Raw genomic sequence first — 19,980 nt, 5'->3', positions numbered from 1 at the left:
GACATGAACACACCGAGTCAGGCATAGGCAACCGTCCCCTCTGAAGCACGCAGGGTGAAGTGGGGAAATCTTCATCAAGTTTTGTTACCCTCCTGGATTCTTACATCCTACTTCCAGGCACTAGAGAGGAGACAGCCGCAGCATGATCTTAACCAAACAAAAGAAGTTGACAAAAGAAAAGTCAAGAGCACCAGCCCCAGCCACAGCTAAATTCCCAGGGTGACTCAGGCCCTGTACTTGTCCTGAGTTCCTAGACTTTCTCAGCAAGCTTGCCGTCTGCAGGGGTGAGTAGAAAGAGCCTGTGGACCCTTTGGAGGTGGAAAGCGAACGAGCAGGAACAACGTGAAATAGCAAATGTCAGGGAAGTCAGGAAGCCCTGAATCTTTTATGAGACCTTGGATATTCTGATCACAGCTCTGCTGACGCTGAGATTGGAATACAGATTACGGGAGGGAGCGCTCGTGACATGAAACCCAGGCTTAAATCTTCCCAAGGTTTTAGTGGGCCTACCATATGAATATTTTGTTATTTTCTTTGGCAGTGTTCCCTCAGGGGTGGGGCAGTTCTGGAGGTGGGAGGGATGAGAACAAGATTGAGGCTGACACTGTTGTGGGGTGTGTGTGTGCATGTACTTAGTGGGGAGAGGGGGAGATACGAGAGAGAAAAAGAAAGGGGGGAGAGAGAGAATGAAAAAATCCCCATCTTATATAAGGCCCTGATGCTACCACCACTAGAAGCTGCTTAGGAATTCATGATAGCTTCACCGTGAAAGGAAGAAAAGAGGAAGAGCCCCCCCATGCTGAAATGAATTTTATGTGTAAGAGCTTCTCTTGGGAATGCAGATGGGTTTAAGAGTCTCTGAACTAAGATGGCCTTTTGGGGAAAAGGGGAAAGAAAAATCTCAACAACTTTGGAGCCTGGGAACGGTGGAAGGATGGATGTGGAAATGAGAAGCTGCCGCTCCCGTGAGGGAAGCCACGTGTCTTGCTGAGGTGATGCTGTGGACCCGAGGGAGGTTGTCTGAGTTTTCGCCCTTAAGCTCGTTTAATTTCCAGCAGAGATCCTGGTGACTGCGGGCGGAGCAGACACCCTGCACCGTCCTGACTGGGGACCTTCATGGCAGGCAGAGGCTGGCAGAGCCCCAGAGAGGCGCAGGCACCGTGGGGCGTGTAGCGAGGTCCGTGGAGTGCTGGACTTCCAGCCGCTTTGCCAGAACATGACTTGGCAGCAGATTTGAGAGTCTGGATTTTGCTTTTCCACACGTGTCCACATCTGGTAGGTCATGCTGTCTCATATCCAATCCTGCAAGTCAATTAGGTGAGGCGGGCTCCCCCAGCCTAATGCAGGCCACAGAAGCCAGGAGACTTAGTAACTAAGTGACCTTTGGAGCCCCAGCACAGCAGATGCCAGAACCGGGGTTCCTTAGGCAACCCTTTCTTTGGTCAGAGCATGTCAGCTACTGTAGCAGCTTTGGAGGGGGCAGATGGGAAACAAGAAATATTTACGTGTAGGTGACTGCTATATGCCAGGTCCTGGGCTGTGTTTTTAACACACACAATCGTCATGACACCTCTGTGGCAAAGGTACTTTGATTATCCCCATTGTAGAGATGGAGAAACTGGGGGTAAGGCAGCGTTAGAGAGTGTGGTGGAGTGAGGTGCGCAGTCTTGGCTGCCTCCAGGGTCCGTGGCCTTGAGCACCCAGTGGGCAGGTTGGGGTTGAATACGTTCTTCTACCTCAGCCGGCATTTATTGGCTGTTTACTCCATGCTCCTTGCCAGGCTAGGGGCTGGGGAGACAGGCTGGAGGGAGCCAGCGGGCTGGTCCTTCAGGGTCCCGGTCAGGGGACGTCCAACCACACTGGCAGTGGGTCGGGCTGTCGAGATGCTCGGGGACGGCTGGGCACAGTCCTCCTGGGCTCGCCAGCCCGGAGCCTCAGCGGTGCAGCTGGGGCAGGACGGCCACGGCCCACCAGCTCTTTGTGATCGCGTGCGTCCCCGCCGACTAGCCGAAGGCTCACCCGCCTCTATGTGTGACCCCGAGAGAACTGGCCTCCTTTCTAGGACAGTGGGAGCTTCTCAGGAGAAGAGGGCTGTGGACAAAATGGGAAGCAGAGCCTCCAGAAAAATAGGCCCAGTTGCTTATCTCAGGAAATCCTCTAGTCTTGTAAGCCCGAAATTATGGAAGAACAAAGCTGGGTCCATTGAAACAGAAAGGATAAGAGAACAAAAATAGCAAAAGGGAGGAGAAAAAACACTTTAAGTTGAATAAACTACCACCGCCAGCTGCCTAAGGAGTTCAGGGTGGGATTCTCATGTTTCAAGGATATTGTCAGATTCTGACAGCAATTAGGGAAAGGCCACTGTAGCCTTGAAACTTGGTCTGGAGGGACTGAGTTTAAGACCACCAAGACATTGCACGCAGACCACCCACTGCAGACTTTCTTGTGGAGACCTGCTGGCCAGTCTCTTGATAACACTGCACGGTGACCTGAGCCATAGTTTTTGGGAGAGTGGAAGAGTGGAAGCAGGTGATGAAAAGCCATGAAAAAAAGAATTAAAACAAAAATGTGCCTGAGGCTCTTGTTTAAGCTGGCAGTGGAATTTTCCTCCTCTTTCCTTTTTGAATTTGATGTTATTACAGGAACATTAGCACAGACTCAGTTTTCACTTGACAGTGAAGTACCACAAGTTGTCTTGAGGCCAGAGTGCTTTGTCGGTCCTGGGGAGGTGGGCTTCCTGTGAGACACTGTAGATCTGCGGAAGAATTGCATGGGGATGGAGTGGTGTTGCAGCTAGTCACGAACTTCCAGAGACCTCTGGGAAAGGATTCTCCCTGGATGTGAGCTGCGGAGGGACCAGGAGACACGGGAATTATAGAGATGCAGCCGGGAAGTGGGTCACTTGGGTGTGAATCATAGAATCATTTTGAGGGTTAAATCAGCAAGTTTATGTAGCATGCTTCCACTAGTGCCTGGAACATACAACCCATGCCCAGGAAATATCAGCTCTTGTTACCATGTTTTTCTCAGCAAAGCAGTGAGCTTTCTCTGCAGAACTGAAAACTGATGTCAGGAAAAGAGGATCAGCCTTGTGGTTGGAGGGAATTTTTTTGGCTCGGTTATCTTTTTTCCTTTTTTCTCCTTTCATTTCTCTCTTTTCTTCCTTACTAGAGAGCCACCAGAAATTGAATATGAACTGGAAGACTTCTCCAGTGCTGTTGAATTCGTTAGGTGTGTGTAGGGGCAGTGGCAGGTACTGGTTTTCTGTGGTTAAAGGGAAGGGACACTTGAGAATTTAAGGAGGGAAGGAGAGGAAACGAGCAAGGGCCAGGAAAGGAAGACCACGCGGAAGCTGTTTAATTGTTTGAAATATTGACGCACGTGAACGCTGAACAGGAGAGTGAAGGCTGACAGCTGAGTCCAAGGCGGGGGCCCCGGTGCTTATCTTCCGTAGATGTGGAATGCACCTGCTCTTGTTGACCCCAGCTGGCCAGCCAGGTGTGAGCCCCACTACAGCGGCGGCGGCGGCGGGAACAGCAGGCCAGTGCCACCGAGTAAGCCTGCTGCAGAATGCAACAGACATGCTCATCTCACTGTACCCTCCTGCTCCCGGCACGCTCTCTCTCTGCCTTCCACTTTGGTGACTCACGAGGGGGGACATTGCATCACCCGATGGAGGAGCCAGGGGCTGGTTGGCTGTGTGCCATTCGCAGTGACCCAGGGCTGAGCTGTCAGCCACCACGACGTCTGCTGACCTGGAAGCAGAGAGGTGAGCCCTCTCGTCAAAACTTTTCCATCCCAGTTTTCTCTTTGGGGGATGCCCCCTGACTGCCCTCCAGCCCCACAGATAGTTGACTTTCTGTGAAAAGCCAGAGGAGCAAGAAAAAAGAGGAACCCAAAAGAGCAGAAGGAGAAACTAGATTGAGGAGATTGCTTTCAGGACACAAAATCCCTACAAGCCTGGGCTTGCCCCTTTTTCAAGCATCATCTTGGTTGATGTCTGTGTCTACCTGTGAAAAGCTGAAGGAGATGATATACACGCGACCATGTATAGAGGCTGGCTGTCTTCGGGCACTGGGATGTGGCATTCCTAGGCTGGGATGGGGAGGGTTTCTGAAGAAGCAGCTTGATCATGGGGCAGGAGATCCGGGTTGGGGGAGAGGGTGGGTTATTGAAATTGAATTGGGGGCTGAAGGGCAGAAAGAGGTGTACCGGTACCCCAGTCCCTCCCCAGCTTTCCCCTTTGCTGGCTTTTTTTTTTCCCTGTAAGAGAATCACAAGGGTCCCATCTGCCTTTTAGGGAGGGGTCTTGCTTGCTAACTGCTAACATCTGGGGCATGGTCCAGTTCATCACGCCACCCAGAATATCAAAGCAGTTTAGGCACTGGAAACCAGGAAAGAAGGAAGGGATTTAAAAAAAAAAAAAAAAAAAAACAGCCTTGCTGCCAGTCGGGCAGCTCTCTGTGTGCTGTCTGCAGGCTGCCACTACCCACTCGTTACAATTAAAATGAAGTGTCCGTCAGCGGCTATCTTCTCTGTGTGGCCCATATGTTTCTGAGCTGATACTGTCCGGATTATTCTGTTCGGGAAAACGATAAGGGCTGTTTATAACCTTGGCAAAGACTGAGGCCTAATCAGGCTGGAGCACATTTTCACCGACTGGCTGATAACAGGCTGTTAGCAGCCTTATCGCTGGGGAGAGATAGGCCAAAATAAGCAGATCTGTGAGCACAGGAGCCCAATCGAGTGGTACACACTCTGGCCCCAGCTTTATTTTTAGATTCCCTTTTCTCGGTTGGTATCAGAAGGCGCAGAGGAAGGAGATGGGGTGGGTGCCCCCATGGGGGTCAGAGGGAGGCGGAGGGGGGCGTTAATCAACACGAGAGGCAGAGGGTCAGCCCAGCTCCCTGTGCTCTGGGCTCCCCTCAAATGAGGGAAAACACGCTCAGGTCTTAGGAGACAAAGGAAGGGATGGGGCTGAGTTTCCTGGCCTGGTGTGTGGGCCCCAGTGCCTGTTCAGCTGTGTCTCCCGGCTGCTGTTGTTTCCGTCTAGACCTTCAGGCATGGATGCTGGGTCTTTTCCACGTTCCCTCCTGCTGCAGGGACTGACCTTGGCTTTTGGACTTAATCCACGTTATGGGTGTCTTGGTGGTATCCCCCCAGAGAGATTTTCCCCATCCAGCTCATCCTCACGCAGGCTTGGAGGCCAGACATGAGTTAGAGTAAGAGGAAAGGAGTTCAGGCAGGTCCATGGTGCAGAGTTTCAGACACTGATTAAGGCTTAAGGAGCTGTATAAACTGAGGACCCACGAAGCTGTGGATTAATAACCATCCTGGCTTTCCTGGTGGCTCAGATGGTAAAGAAACTGCCTGCAATGCAGGAGGCCCAGTTTGATCCCTGGCTCATGAAGATCCCTTGGAGAAGTGAATGGCTACCCACTCCAGTATTCTTGCCTGGAGAATTCCATGGACAGAGGAGCCTGGCAGGCTACAGTCCATGGGGTCCCAAAGAGTCGGACACGACTGAGTGACTAAACACTTTCACTTTTTTTCAGCCTCTGCAGGGATAAGCTGAAAGTTTTCAGAGAGCTCCAGATTTCTGCCTCTCATTAAAGCCTTTAAGGAAAGACCCTTGGAATTATCTCTATCCGCTGACAAATAAAAGCCAAATCAACAGCTAGCTTTTGCTTCTAGACCTCATTCTCTGGGCCTTGATGTGTGTGGTTCTAGAACAGTTCTGAGTCTGAGATGCAGAGGTATGAATGTGAGATGAAGCATGTGAAAATAAAAAGTAGGAGGAAAGATACAATTGTGATAGGCAACAAATATCCTTAAAAAAGGGAAGTTTGAAGGTATTGTTTGCATTAGACAATGGAAGTCTTATACTTTCTCTGTTTATTTTGCATAAACCTTTTTGTCCTAGAGAGCATTTTATCCTAAAGCGAAACACTGTCTACTGTGCTTCTGTCTGTCTCTCTGTCTCTGTCTCTTGCCTCCTCTTCTTATCCTCTCTTGCTCTCTGAGCAGCTGCCTGATTCCTGACTCACTTTTGTCTGCCGAAGACTAGAAGAGTAGAATCAGGTGGTGGGAAAGAAGGACAAGGGGACCCATGCACAGTGGGGTGGGGGGGAGGAGGCATTTGCCGGGGCACACAGATTGAAGTAGGCACAGAAGGCAGCAGAAAGCATTATTACCATTATCATGCTAATCTGTTTACAAGGCCCCCTTTATTCATTAATCTTTGAATAGCATGCAGCCTGAAATAAGAACCACCTGTGCCTCTAGGATTAAAAAAATAAGTGTTAAGGACAAATGGAACCAGGAAGGGAAAAATTAAATATAAGCAAAAGGCTTTAAACCAATCTTTCTGTCATTTAGACCTTCACACATATATTTTACAGCTCACATACTGCAGAGTGGCCAGCTGATTGGCAATTTAGGACACATCCCCCAAGTTCAGAGAAAAGTCTAAAAATGTAATAAAATTATTAAATGGTCTGTCTTTAAAAATCCAAACAGAGGTTTTTCAACACTAATTTTTATTCTTTTTTGGGAGTTAGTACCCACACATAGAATAGAAATGAGTTAATGCTTTAGAATCACTGGTTAACTCAATAAAGGAATCTTTTACATTATCTTCACAAAATTCATAGTACTATAATATAGAAAGCTAATGCTGGAAGGGACCTTACATACGATCTACTTCAATCTTCCGACTGTCTATTAAACTTTTAATTAAGAGTTCTTTACATGCAGTCCATACCTCCATTTGTCACACCACACACAGACTGGTTACATTATCTTTGGAGTAGTTATTCTTACAGGGAGCAACATAGCTCTTCCAGACACTTATTACCCTGTGTTACAACAACTAGCAGGGGCTGGAAGGAGATGTAGAGGAGAGCTGCAGCTTTCTTTGCCATTGTTGCTAAGATGGCAGGGATACCAGTTAGAAAATCTGCAGAAGACGTATCCCACTTAGACCTAAGAATCTTCTAAGAAGAAATACAACATGCCAACGGAATGGGATGGCTTCCATGTTCCTTTAGATAGGACTGGAAGTTAGCTAAATAATAATTCTTATTAAAAGACATTCCCTTTGTCAAGAGACTTTGTTCTTTAGTTGTAACCACCGAACTTTATTGGTCACAGGTGGTTTTTCGGTCACTCAGTCCTGTCTGACTCTTTGTGACCCGATGGACTGCAGCCCACCAGGCTTCCCTGTCTTTCCCTTTCTCCTGGGGCTTGTTCAAACTCATGTCCATTGAGTCAGTGATGCCATCCAACCATCTCATCAGAGTCGTAGAATCTCAGAGCTGTAGGGCCCTCCCTCTAAACACCAACCTCCTTAATTTTCAGAGGAGGAAACCGAAGCCCCAGAGAAGGGACTGGGATTAGAACTAGGATATCCTACCTTCCAATTCAGTGTTTTCCATCTATATGATGACTTTATGATTTGGCTATAGGATGAAGCATTTAAAATAAATCCCTTAACTGTCCATGCCGTTGTTTACTCATCTGTAAAATGAGGATTGCAATTTCCCAATTGATGTTTAAGTTCCTCCCGAGCTGGGACTGTGCCCTCCATCTCAGTATTTCCCAAGGCGCTGAGCTCTCACGGTGCTTTGCACACAGAACTGCTCAATACACGTTGACTACTGAATAATTGAATGAATGAATGAATATGGCTTCTAATTGGACTTCTCAAGTGATGACTTTTTCATTAAATGATTTTCTCAGTTGTGTGCCTGTTCTTAGCCATTCATCTCTTAAATCTCTTTTAGGAAAAGCAGTGAGAAATGATGATGGTGTCTTTGGTAGTTCTGCTGGAGAATCTTTCAGTACTGCAGAGGCCCAGTTTCAATCACAGAATTGTTACTTGTTTTCTTTGCAGTTGGTTGTTCATGGAGCCTTAGGAAGGCTTAGTGACCTGTGAGTCCTTTGACTTTGAGGTTCTCAGCAGCAGGGTCATTGGGGAGCCCTCTCCAGTGGATTGCTATGGGGTCTTTTCATTTTTCCTGAAAATAGAGAGGAAACTTATAGGGGGATCATGACTGGGGACTTTATCTTACTTGTTTCCTGCTATATTCTAGTGCCTAAATAATACCTGGATCATAGTAGAAACTCACTAAATGGATAAATTCAATATAGACAGGTCTGCTTTTGCTTCACGATCTCCTGCCTTCAACATGGAAAGCTGAACTGGGGGTCTGATGTTTTCTTTCCAAGTCTGTGAATTATCTGGTTCTATCCTTCTGACTCAGAAATCCTGACCAGGATCAACTCTTCGCCTGAAAGCATAAATTCTGTCAGTCTGTTAAAAATCTGTGTCTTTGGACCTATAACTCACATTGCCAAGGCCCTTTGTATTCCAAGACTCTTCTCATCACTACCCCATGAAATGACCTCCCACAAAGGCTGCTTGCCCTCTTCTCGGCTTCTGAGAACAGTCATTCAGAGAGGTCAGAATCCAAGGTGGAGAGATTATTTGAGGGGAGGGGGTTAGAACAAAATTGCTGTTTTGTTCATTCTAACTTGCTTCTCAGAGGCACATGACTGGCATATTTGGGTCATTAAATATAAAGAAATTCTTCTTATGAATTATGCCAGCAAGATGTTTTTGGATCATAGGAAAATGGTGTGTGTGGTGACTGCCAAGTCGTGTTTTTATGTGTTTGAACACATCACCCATGGATCTGTATGTAAGAGGCAGTGGGGTTGTGTACATGTGTGGCATCATTCATTAGGGCCCTCAGAATCTTTCATAAACATGCAGTCACATAAGACTCCTGTGAGTTAAATAAATAATAAGATCCTTAGCCCCTTGAGCAGAATATGAAACCTAAATATTGAAAAATTAGGTAATTTAGCCCAAGGCAGCATGGGCAGAGACAGCCGGGCCTAGTGAGCCTCACCTGAGTGCCAGCAGCAGGAATCTTACCAGTAAACATTTGCATGAAGTCAGGGTGTAGTGTGGCTCTGAGAAGAGGCTTTCGATTAGGTCTCAGGCTTTTATTCAATACTTGGGATGTGCCTGGTACTGAGTTAGAAGCTATTAGAGGGGGGAAAGGCAAAACATACCCAAGTCTTTTCTCACCAGACCTAAAAAGCAGTCTTTTCAACTTGTTGAGCTCACGCGGGGTGTGACAGTTCAATATTGGACATAATTAAAATATTGAATGCTGCATGACAGTCACTGTTTGGTCTTGGAGGCGGAGAGCAGTTCTGTTCCAGGGTATTGGTGGGGGGAAACTGATGGTCATGAAGAGGAATTGGGGCAGTGAGTTCAAGAATAGTTAGGTTTGGAGTCAACAGAAAGTAGAAGAATGGACCTTACATTTGAGAAGAACCCAAATAAACAAAAACTGAAAGATCAGAAAGAAGTTTGTGCTTTCATAGCATTTCCTGCTGTATCTGTTCTCCTTTTGGTAAAAATGAAGGAAATGATGTTGGTTAGCAGCGTGCCGCCATGGGAAGCTCAGCTGAAGGTGGTTGGTATGTTGATAGTCGCCTCTGTGAGATGCTCTGTATTGGATCTGTATCAGCATGGCATTAGGCACCTGCTCTCTTGAGAGCATTTAAGAACGTGACACTGGAGGTATTTCCGTGGAGACCTCTCTCCGCCGGGTGTGAAGGACGAGCAGAACCAGACTTGAGAGAAAGGCCCTTCTTGGCTGCAGGATGAATACAGACCAGCAGATAGAAGCGTGTTGAGAAGGAATCCTTGAGAGTCCCCGGGGCCTCTCCCTTCCAAGACTGAGTTCTGTCTAGGATTGTCAGGCAGGTGTTCAAATGAATAATGCAGCTAACAATACTTCTAGCAGCAGCTGGGATGGTCTGTGCGTAGCTCTGGGATGATGGGAGTACAGCATCCCAGCTCCGTGGGCAGGTTTGTGTTGGCTTCAGAAAGTTCGAACAGACACTCTCTAGACACCTTCCCTACATTGGCCAGGCCCCATTTCTGCTGGAGAAACAAAACACAATTTTTGTTTCATGCAGCCCTGCCTGGAAACAGGTGTGCCTCCACTGAACCCAGCACAGTTAAAGAACAAACAAATTAACAGGCATCCACTAGGGGGAGATTGTGGTTTCAGAGCAGTAAGTGGAGTTAATATTTATTTGTTCCCTGTCTAGTTCCTGTCCACCGCTAATAGATAATACCTAGTATATCTCAAGGACAGTAATCTCTATTAATAATCACAGCGATGATAACTGTTACTATATTAGCAGTCTTTTATTAAGCAATTACTATGTGTCAGACACCATATTTGTTGTATTTAATCGCAAAACAAGAATCAAGATAAGTAATATTTATCCCCATTAGTATAGATTCAGAAACTGAGCTTCAATAGTGAAACTTGCCCAAGGGCACACACACGTAAGTCATGGAGGGAGGCATTAGGTCTAAATGAAGCCTGATTCTTGAGCTTTCTTGGACATTTTAGTAAAAATGTTAGTTGTATTTCCATGTGAGCTTGCTCATAACAGCATGCTTTACCTGTTATTTTTTTACTCTAAACTTGTACATATGGACTCATATATAATGATACTGTGTGATGTTGGCATTGTAGCATGTTCAAGGTCATTTTGGAGAATCCAGATTATGTTTTGCAAAAGGGTCTGTCACCCCCAACATGCCCGGGGTGAAAATCAGCGTCTACCAGTTGAAGCCCCTAGTTGGATTGCCTAGGGGAACTCTGACTCTGAATGGTCGAGATGTGGTGACTTTCATTATTTTGGATTCGGAGAGGACTAACTCTGGTACATGGTATATTGAGGAATTGGGTGGCAAATGGGATCTTTAAGACGATTCTACAGATTTACTGTGTTAATTGTTATCACATGATGAGTGTTCATGTAGCATTGACCTCAGAACACAGGAAGATCCAAACCCTGAATCGCCCAGGCTTTGGTGATGAGCTAAGCCCGACTCTGCTCCTTCTTGAAATCAAAGCTGCTGACAGAGGTTGCCTGGCTGCAGGTCCCCAGAGACTCGGTGATGCTTTTGACCATCCAGACTTGATGTAAACATGATGGGGCTATCGACGGATTCTTTATTTTTTGTGGCAGGAACTGGTTATGAAAGGGAAGTCTGTTTCAGAATTTCAGATTTTAAAATGGAAAAATGTGAATTTCAAGTAAGGCCTATTTTAAGTCTTTTGAAACTGAATTGCAGTCCTGTTTTTACAGTCTTTATGGTAAATTCTCCTCCCTCAAAGTTGAATCACACTTGGATTTACTGAAAGAGGAAGGGCTGACCCTTGGGAACTGGCCAAATGACAATTTTCGGTTGATAACAAAATTGTTTCAGAATTCTACTCAGCCTTGCTTCTGGCCAGAGATACCATCAGATCAGATAAATTGAACAAGCCAGGGGGCTACCAAGAACTGCCCAAGGAGACCTCCCCAGGCCTGCTGGTCTGTGAGAAGGACACACGGACAGGATGGTGTCCCAGGAGCAGGCAACGCCATGATGAGCCATTTTTCTATACATTTTCATATGTGTTTAGATCTGAGGCAGGTGGGGGATGGGCAGGAATTCTTCTGTCTGTACCTCATCCTGGAGAGAGAAGGTTAGGAAGCTAATGGTCTGACATCAGGGGTATCAGTGTGAGCCCTGATTCCAAATGTGATGCAATTCTCTGATGAATCCACAACCAGAACCTGGACACCAGGAAGTACTAGCCATTTTAACTTGGCCTGAGTATTGGAAAGCTTTAGGCTATTAATTCAAATTGTAAAAATCATATTTACAAGAAACCAGGGAGTAGATGGATGGCATATTAGAATTATCTGGAGATCTTTAAAATTCATGCCTGTCCTGGGTCATAATCTCTGGATGTGGGGGAGGCCCAGGCATGTGTATTTTTGCAAAGCCCCCCAGGTGATTCTATGCCAGGCCCCACTGAATTGAAACCCAGGGATTTAGATTAATTCCATAGGAACATTATTTTTGTCCCATCCAATGAGCATGCCAGCTGTGGCCCACTGTTCCTGTCATTGAATTTGGAAGTGTTTTGGCTCCTTAGAGTACATGGGTGCGTGTGTGTGTGTGTGTGTGTGTGTGTGTGTGTGTGTGTGTGTGTACGTATGTGTGCATTCATTTGTTTTCTGAAGCATGCAGCCTGCTGCTGGGCCTGTGTGTGACGTGTGACCAGAGCGATGTGGACACGGCGAGGCTGGGCACACTGACCCTCCCCGTTTCACCCTGCCTGCAAACAGAGTTAACATCCTCTAGGTAAAGCTCTGGAATCCCATGCTGACCTTTTCGTGAAGCATTAGAATCAAGTAGAACATTTCCAGTTTTACCACAAATGCTTGCCCCATGGGAAAACACTTGCCTACATTTTATGACAATTGATTCTGATTTTGAGGAACTAATTTGTATTGAATGCAAAATGTCCAGCCTCTCATGGAAACTGGAAAGTCCCCACATCCAGGCAGGTCCAACATCATGTTTCTGTTGTAAAGACAGGGGAAACAATGAAAGATTGTGTTTTCTGTTTCAGAAAATCCTTCCTGCATTGTTCTGCATATTTTTATTTTTTACAGTCCTGTGGGTCTAATGACAGTAGGCGATGGTTACAGATATCTGGGCTCATGGGAAACTCTATCCTGTCTGGTTCTGAGCTCCGAGATGGCAGAGGCTGCTGGATCTTTTACCGTGAGAAGTTCCCATTGTGCCAGAGATCCTGATGTGATCATGCTGACGCCTCTGAAGGATACTTGGATACAGGGCTGACATTTGGACTCTGCAGGGAAAATCAGCATTTCACTCCCCACATTGTTGCTTTGTCCACCAAGGAAGGAAAGTGCCTAGGACTGACTGTATGGTATACCCAAGAACTCTAGAACCTTCTAACCTCGTCTGGAAGAAGTCACAGAGACAGTAGCTGTAACCTATCAGGCTAGCATCTGCTGACATAAGCAGGAGCCCCTCAAGCATACCTTCTGCCAGTGCCCAAACCAGGGCTCACCTAGAGAATTATTATCACTGATGCTTGAGTACCCCTGCCCCCAGTCCCAGGGCTTCCCAGGTGGTGCTAGTGGTAAAGAACCCACCTACCTGGAGAAGGAAATGGCAACCCACTCCAGTATTCTTGCCTGGAAGAGTCCATGGACAGTGGAGCCTAGCGGGCTGCAGTCCATGGGGTTACGTGACTGAGCATGCATGCATGAGGGTGGAGGGAGATGGGTTGGTAGCAACAAACTGGTAGAACTAAAATAAATAAATAAAAAATTAAAAAAAAAAAAACCCACCTAACAATGCAGGTTAGACGTAAGAGATGCAGATTTGATCCCTGGGTTGGGAAGCTTCCCTGGAGAAGGGTACGACAACCCACTCCAGTATTCTTCCCTGGCAGGCGATGGTCCACGGGGTTGCAAAGAGTCAGGCGTGACTGAAGCAACTTAGCATGCATGCACGCCTCCAGTTCCAGCCAGTGTTTTCTTCAGTAGGAACAGCAAGTGGTGTTTGAGGAAGGAGGTAGTGAGATGCCTGTTAAGGTAACAGAGATGCTCAGTGGAACATTGCTTGTTTGGTCTTGTGATCTCTGGTCCAAGCGAGGCGCTTCTTCAGTACTGGACCCATGGTGGGCTTAGGGCTTCTGTGGCTTCCTTCCTGAGGTCTGTTCACATTGGCTGTAACTTCATTGCAACGAAAGACACATTTTAAGAGAACCCTCCTGGACAGGGTTCAGGGGGCTCTTTATCCAAAAGAATGTCAAGACAGATGACAGTCATCCTAGTCTCTACGTGAACCCATGAGAAGATGGCTGAGGGGGTTGGGGCAGGTGTGGGTATCCGAAAGGATCTCTCTGGTCCTGAGCATCCATAAGCATTCTCGAGTTCATGCAACTGTCTATTCCTGTTTCTGGAATTTGCCACTTGGCATTGTTGTGCAGGGGACTTCTTCCAGTTGTGCTTGTGGTAGAAAGGTCAGTTGCGCACCTACGAACGTGGCACTCATCGTTTCTTCCCCACGGGTGCTTATTTGACTGGGTTGCAGATGAATCTGGGAGCTCGAGGATCTTAAAACTCTCTTCCATCTGATTCTCTGTGTGGCCAGAATTCTCTTTAGACTCTGTTCCACGTCTCAGAGACTTCATCTGTAAAACTGGGGGGCGAGTGTTTTCTGGTTGGTTGGTTTGTTTTTTGGTCCTCCAGAGGATCGAGAGAGAGTGGAGGTAGACAGGCAGTGCATTAAAAGCGGAAACATTTGACTTGGGGGCTCTAATAGGTGACGGCAGTTGTTCTCCACTGTAGAATACCTTCTAAAACGCTTACCTGAATTCCCTTTTTCCTATTTACTGTTATTAGCATGAAAGATTGAGTTGCTAATGGTCCACTCCTGTTCCCCAGATATGAATACTGAACATTTCATTTGGCCTCTTATCAATAGCTCACCTGTGGTTTCTCTTTCTCTGCCTAGTGTTGGCTCACCCCAGGGAAAGGAGGAATCTCACCCAAGGACTAGCAGGGGGTGGGTACATATATTATCACTCATTCATTAGTTCATCATGTAACAAGTGATGCTCATTCATGTGACAAAACTGTTTTGAGCATCTTTATTGGGTCAGGCTATACTTTAGGCACTAGGGATGCAGCACAAACAGAGCAGACAGAATCCTTGTCCTCATGGAGCTTCTATTTTATGAAAGAAATAGACAATAAATATGTTATCACGTGGTATCAAATGGTACGTGAACCTGTAAAATGCTCTTCTCTTTTAAACCTAGTTTTGCATCTTTCCCTTGGATGGACTTTCAGCTCTAGGCTCCCTGGCAAGTGGTCAGTCCCTCTTGTGGACTCCCATGCCTGGCCGTCACTGACTGTAGATATCCGCAGGCTGTGTAACCATTTTCCATTACAGAAGCTTCTTGCTGCTCACCGGAGCCTTAATCTCTTACACTGCGATCAATGGGTGTGTGCCTTTCCCACTTGGATGCTCATTTTTTAATCCTTACTGCTTCCCTCAATGTCATCCTGTTCCATTTTTCTTTATAGACTTTCAGGTCTACTGTACCTGCTGATTACTTAGTGGAAAGTGCTGGACATCTCCCTTAATTAATTCCATCGATTTCAAATCCCACAAGGTTCGAGGTCCTTAGATTTCTGAAGCAGTTAAATGGAATGTCTAAATTCCAACCTTTTCCTTCTACAAATTGTTTTGCCACAAAGTTGCTGGGAGAAGGTGCAGCGGTTTTATTTATTTCAAGGAGTGTATTAATCCACAGAGGACTCTGCATTCGTAACTGGCTGTTTGTACACAAGGGCGGAGAAAGGTGCTTGGATGCCTCTTTCTTCCCCTCTTCTCTCATCTCTCCTCAGGAAACACTTTTCTCACTCTCTCCTTTCGTTTGGTCATCTTTCCCCTTTGTCACTTATTTCTATAGTCCTGGCTGAACTGGGACTTTGTCTTAGCAGCCAATTGTTTCTTCATTCTTTGAAAAAAGGTGTGACCAGGACTTTAACTACCCAGGGTGTTTTCCAGGAAGATACAGCTAAAAACCTATGGCAGTATGTGAGTTATACATACATGATTTTCTAATGCTCTTCGCTAATAGTAAGCATGGAATTTCTAGAAAAGTGTTATCAAATGTGGCTCAAGCATTCTAAGATTTTTAAGAACGGTAACCTTTCCGCGTGGAGAAATCATCACTAGAGGAACTTTGAGACGTTGTGAACTCGATTCCCTCATTTTATAAATGCAAGTGTGGAGTACAGATTGAAACCTTATCGTGAACCAGACCTGATACTAGGCATTATACATAGGTGATCTCTGAAGGGTGGGGGAACTGACTTCTGGGCATATTACAAGCTGCACCTAAAACCCAATTCATTTCCAATCACAGTACTGCCTCTTCTTAAACCAAACAGCCAGAGAGAGGGAAGAGAGACTTAGTGCAAAGAAGTTCTTTGGACTGACTCCCAAGAGGCTTACCCTCCACCCTGCCTGCTAGGTTGTAAACAATCGTGGACCCTCCTCAAAAGCTGGCACTGGCAAATGCTGGGTGGTGGCTAGCAGTGGGTGGTGCTTGGAGCAGTGACAGTCATCAGAGTTACTGTTGGGTGGTGGGCATATTAACGGGTTTGGAGGGAGAGATCGACAGATGAATACACCCTCCCACCCCCCATCATGCCATCTGACCATCTGAAGTTGTGTACGTGGTGGAAGGCCAAGAAACGTTCTAAGAAGGGGCGTGGACGTGTCTAAAAGGACTTTTTCCTTTCTGCCCAGGCCAGCCAGGCAGCAGAGCCCTGCACTGCCTGCGGCTGGGGAAGACTCTGTTGCTATGCGCCGGAAGCTTAATTTTATTATTGCTCTCCCCTATTTAATGTCTGTCTCTCAGGCAGCTGGTGATGTTTTAATGAAGCTGGAATTGTATAGTCTGTAGCGCTGGATAATCATAAGCTGCCGAGTCAGAATCAAATTAATAATTCATGAAATTAAAGTGTATAATTAATTTGAACCGTGCAGATGAGAAGAAGGGCCAGAGCCCACAGCCTGGAAGGAGCTGAAGTGTGGGGAGCGTTTACTGAACTCAGCTTCTATCCCCAAATAGTGTAAATCGGCTTATAGGGCAGGTGTAGGGAGTCTGTGGGTCTCTCTGCACACATAGGCTTACCTGAAACAAAGTACTTTGATCTCAAACTTGGATTAAGCTTCTTAGAGGCTGCAGAGCATTTTAATTGGTTTTGATTCACCCTTCCCTGGCCCCAGAAAAATCTTGTTTTAATGGGAAATGAGATTGTCCGATGTTATTGGTTATGAATCTTTGTGGCATGTGGGTCCCTTACAGGCTCTGTCAGATGGTTTGCTCTTTTCTGCAGTCGGCAGAGACGTAAATCACAGTCCCCAATTATGGAGTCCTTGAGCTTCCTAGCCCCTCGATTTCTCTCTCATGAGTGTGCTTCCTCTCATATACACAGAGACATGCACACAGGGAAATGCAAACAACTTCCTGTAGACAAGGGATCCCCAGCCTCTGGGGTCTAGTGCGTGATGATATGAGTTAGAGCTGATGTAATAATAAGAGAAATAAAGTGCACAAGAGTGCACTGGAGTAATCCTGAAACCATCTCTTCACTCCCACCCCTTCCACTCTCCGTCTATGGAAACAGTCTTCTCTGAACCTGGTTCCTGGTGCCTCAAAGGTTGGGGACCACTGCTCTAGACCGCAGTGATGGTACGTCTCGCCATCTGGTACCTTCCTTTCCTGCTCAGATGTGTTTTGCAGTGGCTACAGAAGGGTATTCTCGGTGCCGTTTTTAGCAACATAGTGAAGGGAGAGGAACCTGATCATCTGTCTCATCCAGAGATGGGGCCTGGTCCACAGATTGCGGAATCGCACTGCCTTGCTTGTCTGACACTCTCAGACTGCTTTGTGATGCTCATCTTTGTCACCTCCTGGGGTGGAAGAGGGCAGGGCTTCTGCTTATTCCTGGTCATGTTGCTGTGACTTGCTGGGCCTTTTGCCTGTACTCTGCAGGTACTGACTGGGTTCCCACTGCTGTAGCTTTGGGGCGCCTGCCCTGGTCCTTCTGTGTGTGCTTGGCTTTGAACGACAAATGCCGTAGTTAGCAGAGGGACCTTTGGGTTCCGCTTTTCATTGGAAAATCCCTTGTGGTGTTTTAGGCTCCTAAGCATGCATGTTCCTCCCCCAGTGGAGACATGCAGAGAGCTGGAAGGCAGAACAGGGGCCTGCATTTGTCCCTTCCTCCTTGTCAGGCCTCTGAGAGTTCTTGTTCTAAAGGGACACATGCTTGGAGGCTCTGATATTGACTAATAATGCATCAATTCCCCCAAGGTTTGTGCCGAAGTGAGCCTCCATTGACTTTAGCTTCTTGAATCTTCAGAATGTTTATATGTCTCTCACAGAGAGGTTGCTGTCTACCCCTATGTTCACACACTTAACCAGAAACCCCAGGAGGAAGTCCTCCTAAAGAGAAACCTCCTTAATCATCCAGGGGCCTCACAGACCAGAGTCCAGTTCTCTTGACTCTCTCTTGACCTTCTCTAACCTGGTTTGTTTGCATGGCCTTCATTTCCATACCACCTTTCTGCTTCCCTGCAGGTAAGGTTTCGGCCCCTGGTGATTTGCCAGACTGACTGATTACCCATAAACACATCTCAGGTTCTGTTTTGCTTCCAGCAATCCTTAAACCATTGCGTGTCTAACATTCTCAGACTAATGCACAAATCAGGAACATTTGATGCCCAACCCATACCAAACACATTTGGGGGCAGAAATAATGGTCCTGTAATATGTCTGGCTTCCTATCTTCAAAGTGCTTTACATACACAAGTGAATCCTTAAAGTAGCTACCCATCTTTTTTTTTTTTTTTTGGCAAGAAAGCCAAGACAGAGAATTAAAGTGACTTGCTCAAGGCAACTGGAATGGTTGGCACCATGATGGGTTTTGCTTTGTCCCACTTTTTGGTTGGTAGAGGGAATCTTAGACAACCCCAGGATTTGAAAATGAAATGTACCCACCTAAGAGCTTCTGGGATTTCCTTCTCTTGTGTTCAACTAAGAATTTTTGACTGCCCTGGTGATTGGATATTATCTCTGGAGAAGTGTTGTCCTATTGCAGAGTGTGTTGTACAGCCCGTTGGTCTTAGAAGTTTAATCTGTTTTGACCAGATTAAATAGCGTTTGAGACTACTGTGGAACAGTCAGAGTTTGTCCTTAGTGTTTATTTGTGAGTTCTCTTTTTACACACCAACATTTTGGTCAAACCATAGCTGCTTCCTCTAGGGAATGGGATCTTTCTGACTTGAATAAGTGAAGTTTACAGAGATTATGGGCTTTTTCTGGGTTTAATGTAGAAAGAATAGGATGGGATGAGAATGATGGCCCCTGGGTCTGCCTGTCCATCAGTTGAGTAACTGGACTATGATGTGTCAGCCCAGTTGTTTTAGCCATGCTAACAGTGATTAAGGTTAGATTGCAAAGGATCAATCAGTTTAATCAACCAGGTGGCATTCAGCCATGAATATGGCCGGAACCAGTGAATTAACCAGAAAAGCGCAGTCATATCTGGGTATATGAGTAGATGTGTGCTGAATCCACACCAAGGAATTAATGTAAAATGGGAAGCTTAGCCACTTTTCTCAGTACTATGTTTGAAGTCTGCTGTGTAGAAGGTGGAGCTTTATGAAGTATAAAATGTCTTTAGGAAGTCTTATAGGAAGAGAGGTAACTCTTAAAACCTCTAATGACGAAAGAATGCTTTACTAGTAAAAGCAGCCCCGCACCTCACACTGGGAAGCAGTTCTTCTTAGATGCCCTTTGTCCGGGTCTTCATCGCACTCTTGGTACAGGACTGGGAGAGTGACGTTTACATGGGAAGAAACTGAGGCACATCCAGGGGCAGTGACACCACCAGCCTCCCTGTGAGCAGAGGCGGAGGCGGGGACGGGCATCTGTCTCAGTGGTCGCTTTCTCTAAGAGCCTCTCTTCTACTCCCATAGTGCAGGAAGCAGCCCTTCCTCTAGCTTTCTGAGTTCCCTCCAGCCACTCTTTTTGATCACTTCATTTTTTCAGATGCTTGAGCAGTGCAATTCAGTGTTCAGCTCAGTTCAGTCACTCAGTCGTGCCCAACTCTTTACGACCCCATGAACCATAGCACGCCAGGCCTCCCTGTCCATCACCAACTGCCGGAGTCCACCCAAACCCATGTCCATCGAGTCGGTGATGCCATCCAGCCATCTCATCCTCTGTCGTCCCCTTCTCCTCCTGCCCTCAATCTTTCCCAGCATCAGGGTCTTTTTCAGTGTTAGGGTTTTGCTAAAACTCAACACCAAGCTTAGGCTTTATTAAGTTACAGACCCCCAGGGATAAATATTTTGACCCTTTAGCAGCTCCTGAATGAGTTATTACACTCATCCCTTGGCATGTACATAATGAACATGTAATGAAATCCAGTAATTAACTTATTTAATTTATGTATTTGTTTAATGTGTGCCCTTAATAT

General features: G+C 46.4%; 1 protein-coding gene across 4 annotated transcripts in view; it reads left to right on the top strand.

The window, feature by feature from the left end:
* Positions 1-19,980, top strand: part of PBX1 (PBX homeobox 1) — a 294,304-nt gene that overhangs the window by 142,663 nt on the left and 131,661 nt on the right. The window contains exon 1 of one of the 4 annotated variants that reach the window (XM_061120217.1): positions 3,550-3,769. The exons of the other annotated variants lie outside the window; for them this stretch is intronic. Coding sequence (XP_060976200.1) covers positions 3,571-3,769 — 199 coding nt within the window. The 5' untranslated portion in view covers positions 3,550-3,570. Of the gene's footprint in view, positions 1-3,549; positions 3,770-19,980 lie in introns of those variants that run through there. 4 annotated transcript variants of the gene reach the window in all.

This window comes from Dama dama, chromosome 20 (assembly GCF_033118175.1).
Source record: "Dama dama isolate Ldn47 chromosome 20, ASM3311817v1, whole genome shotgun sequence".
In the NCBI taxonomy this organism is placed as follows: domain Eukaryota; kingdom Metazoa; phylum Chordata; class Mammalia; order Artiodactyla; family Cervidae; genus Dama; species Dama dama.
This window is presented reverse-complemented; position numbering and strand designations above follow the sequence as displayed.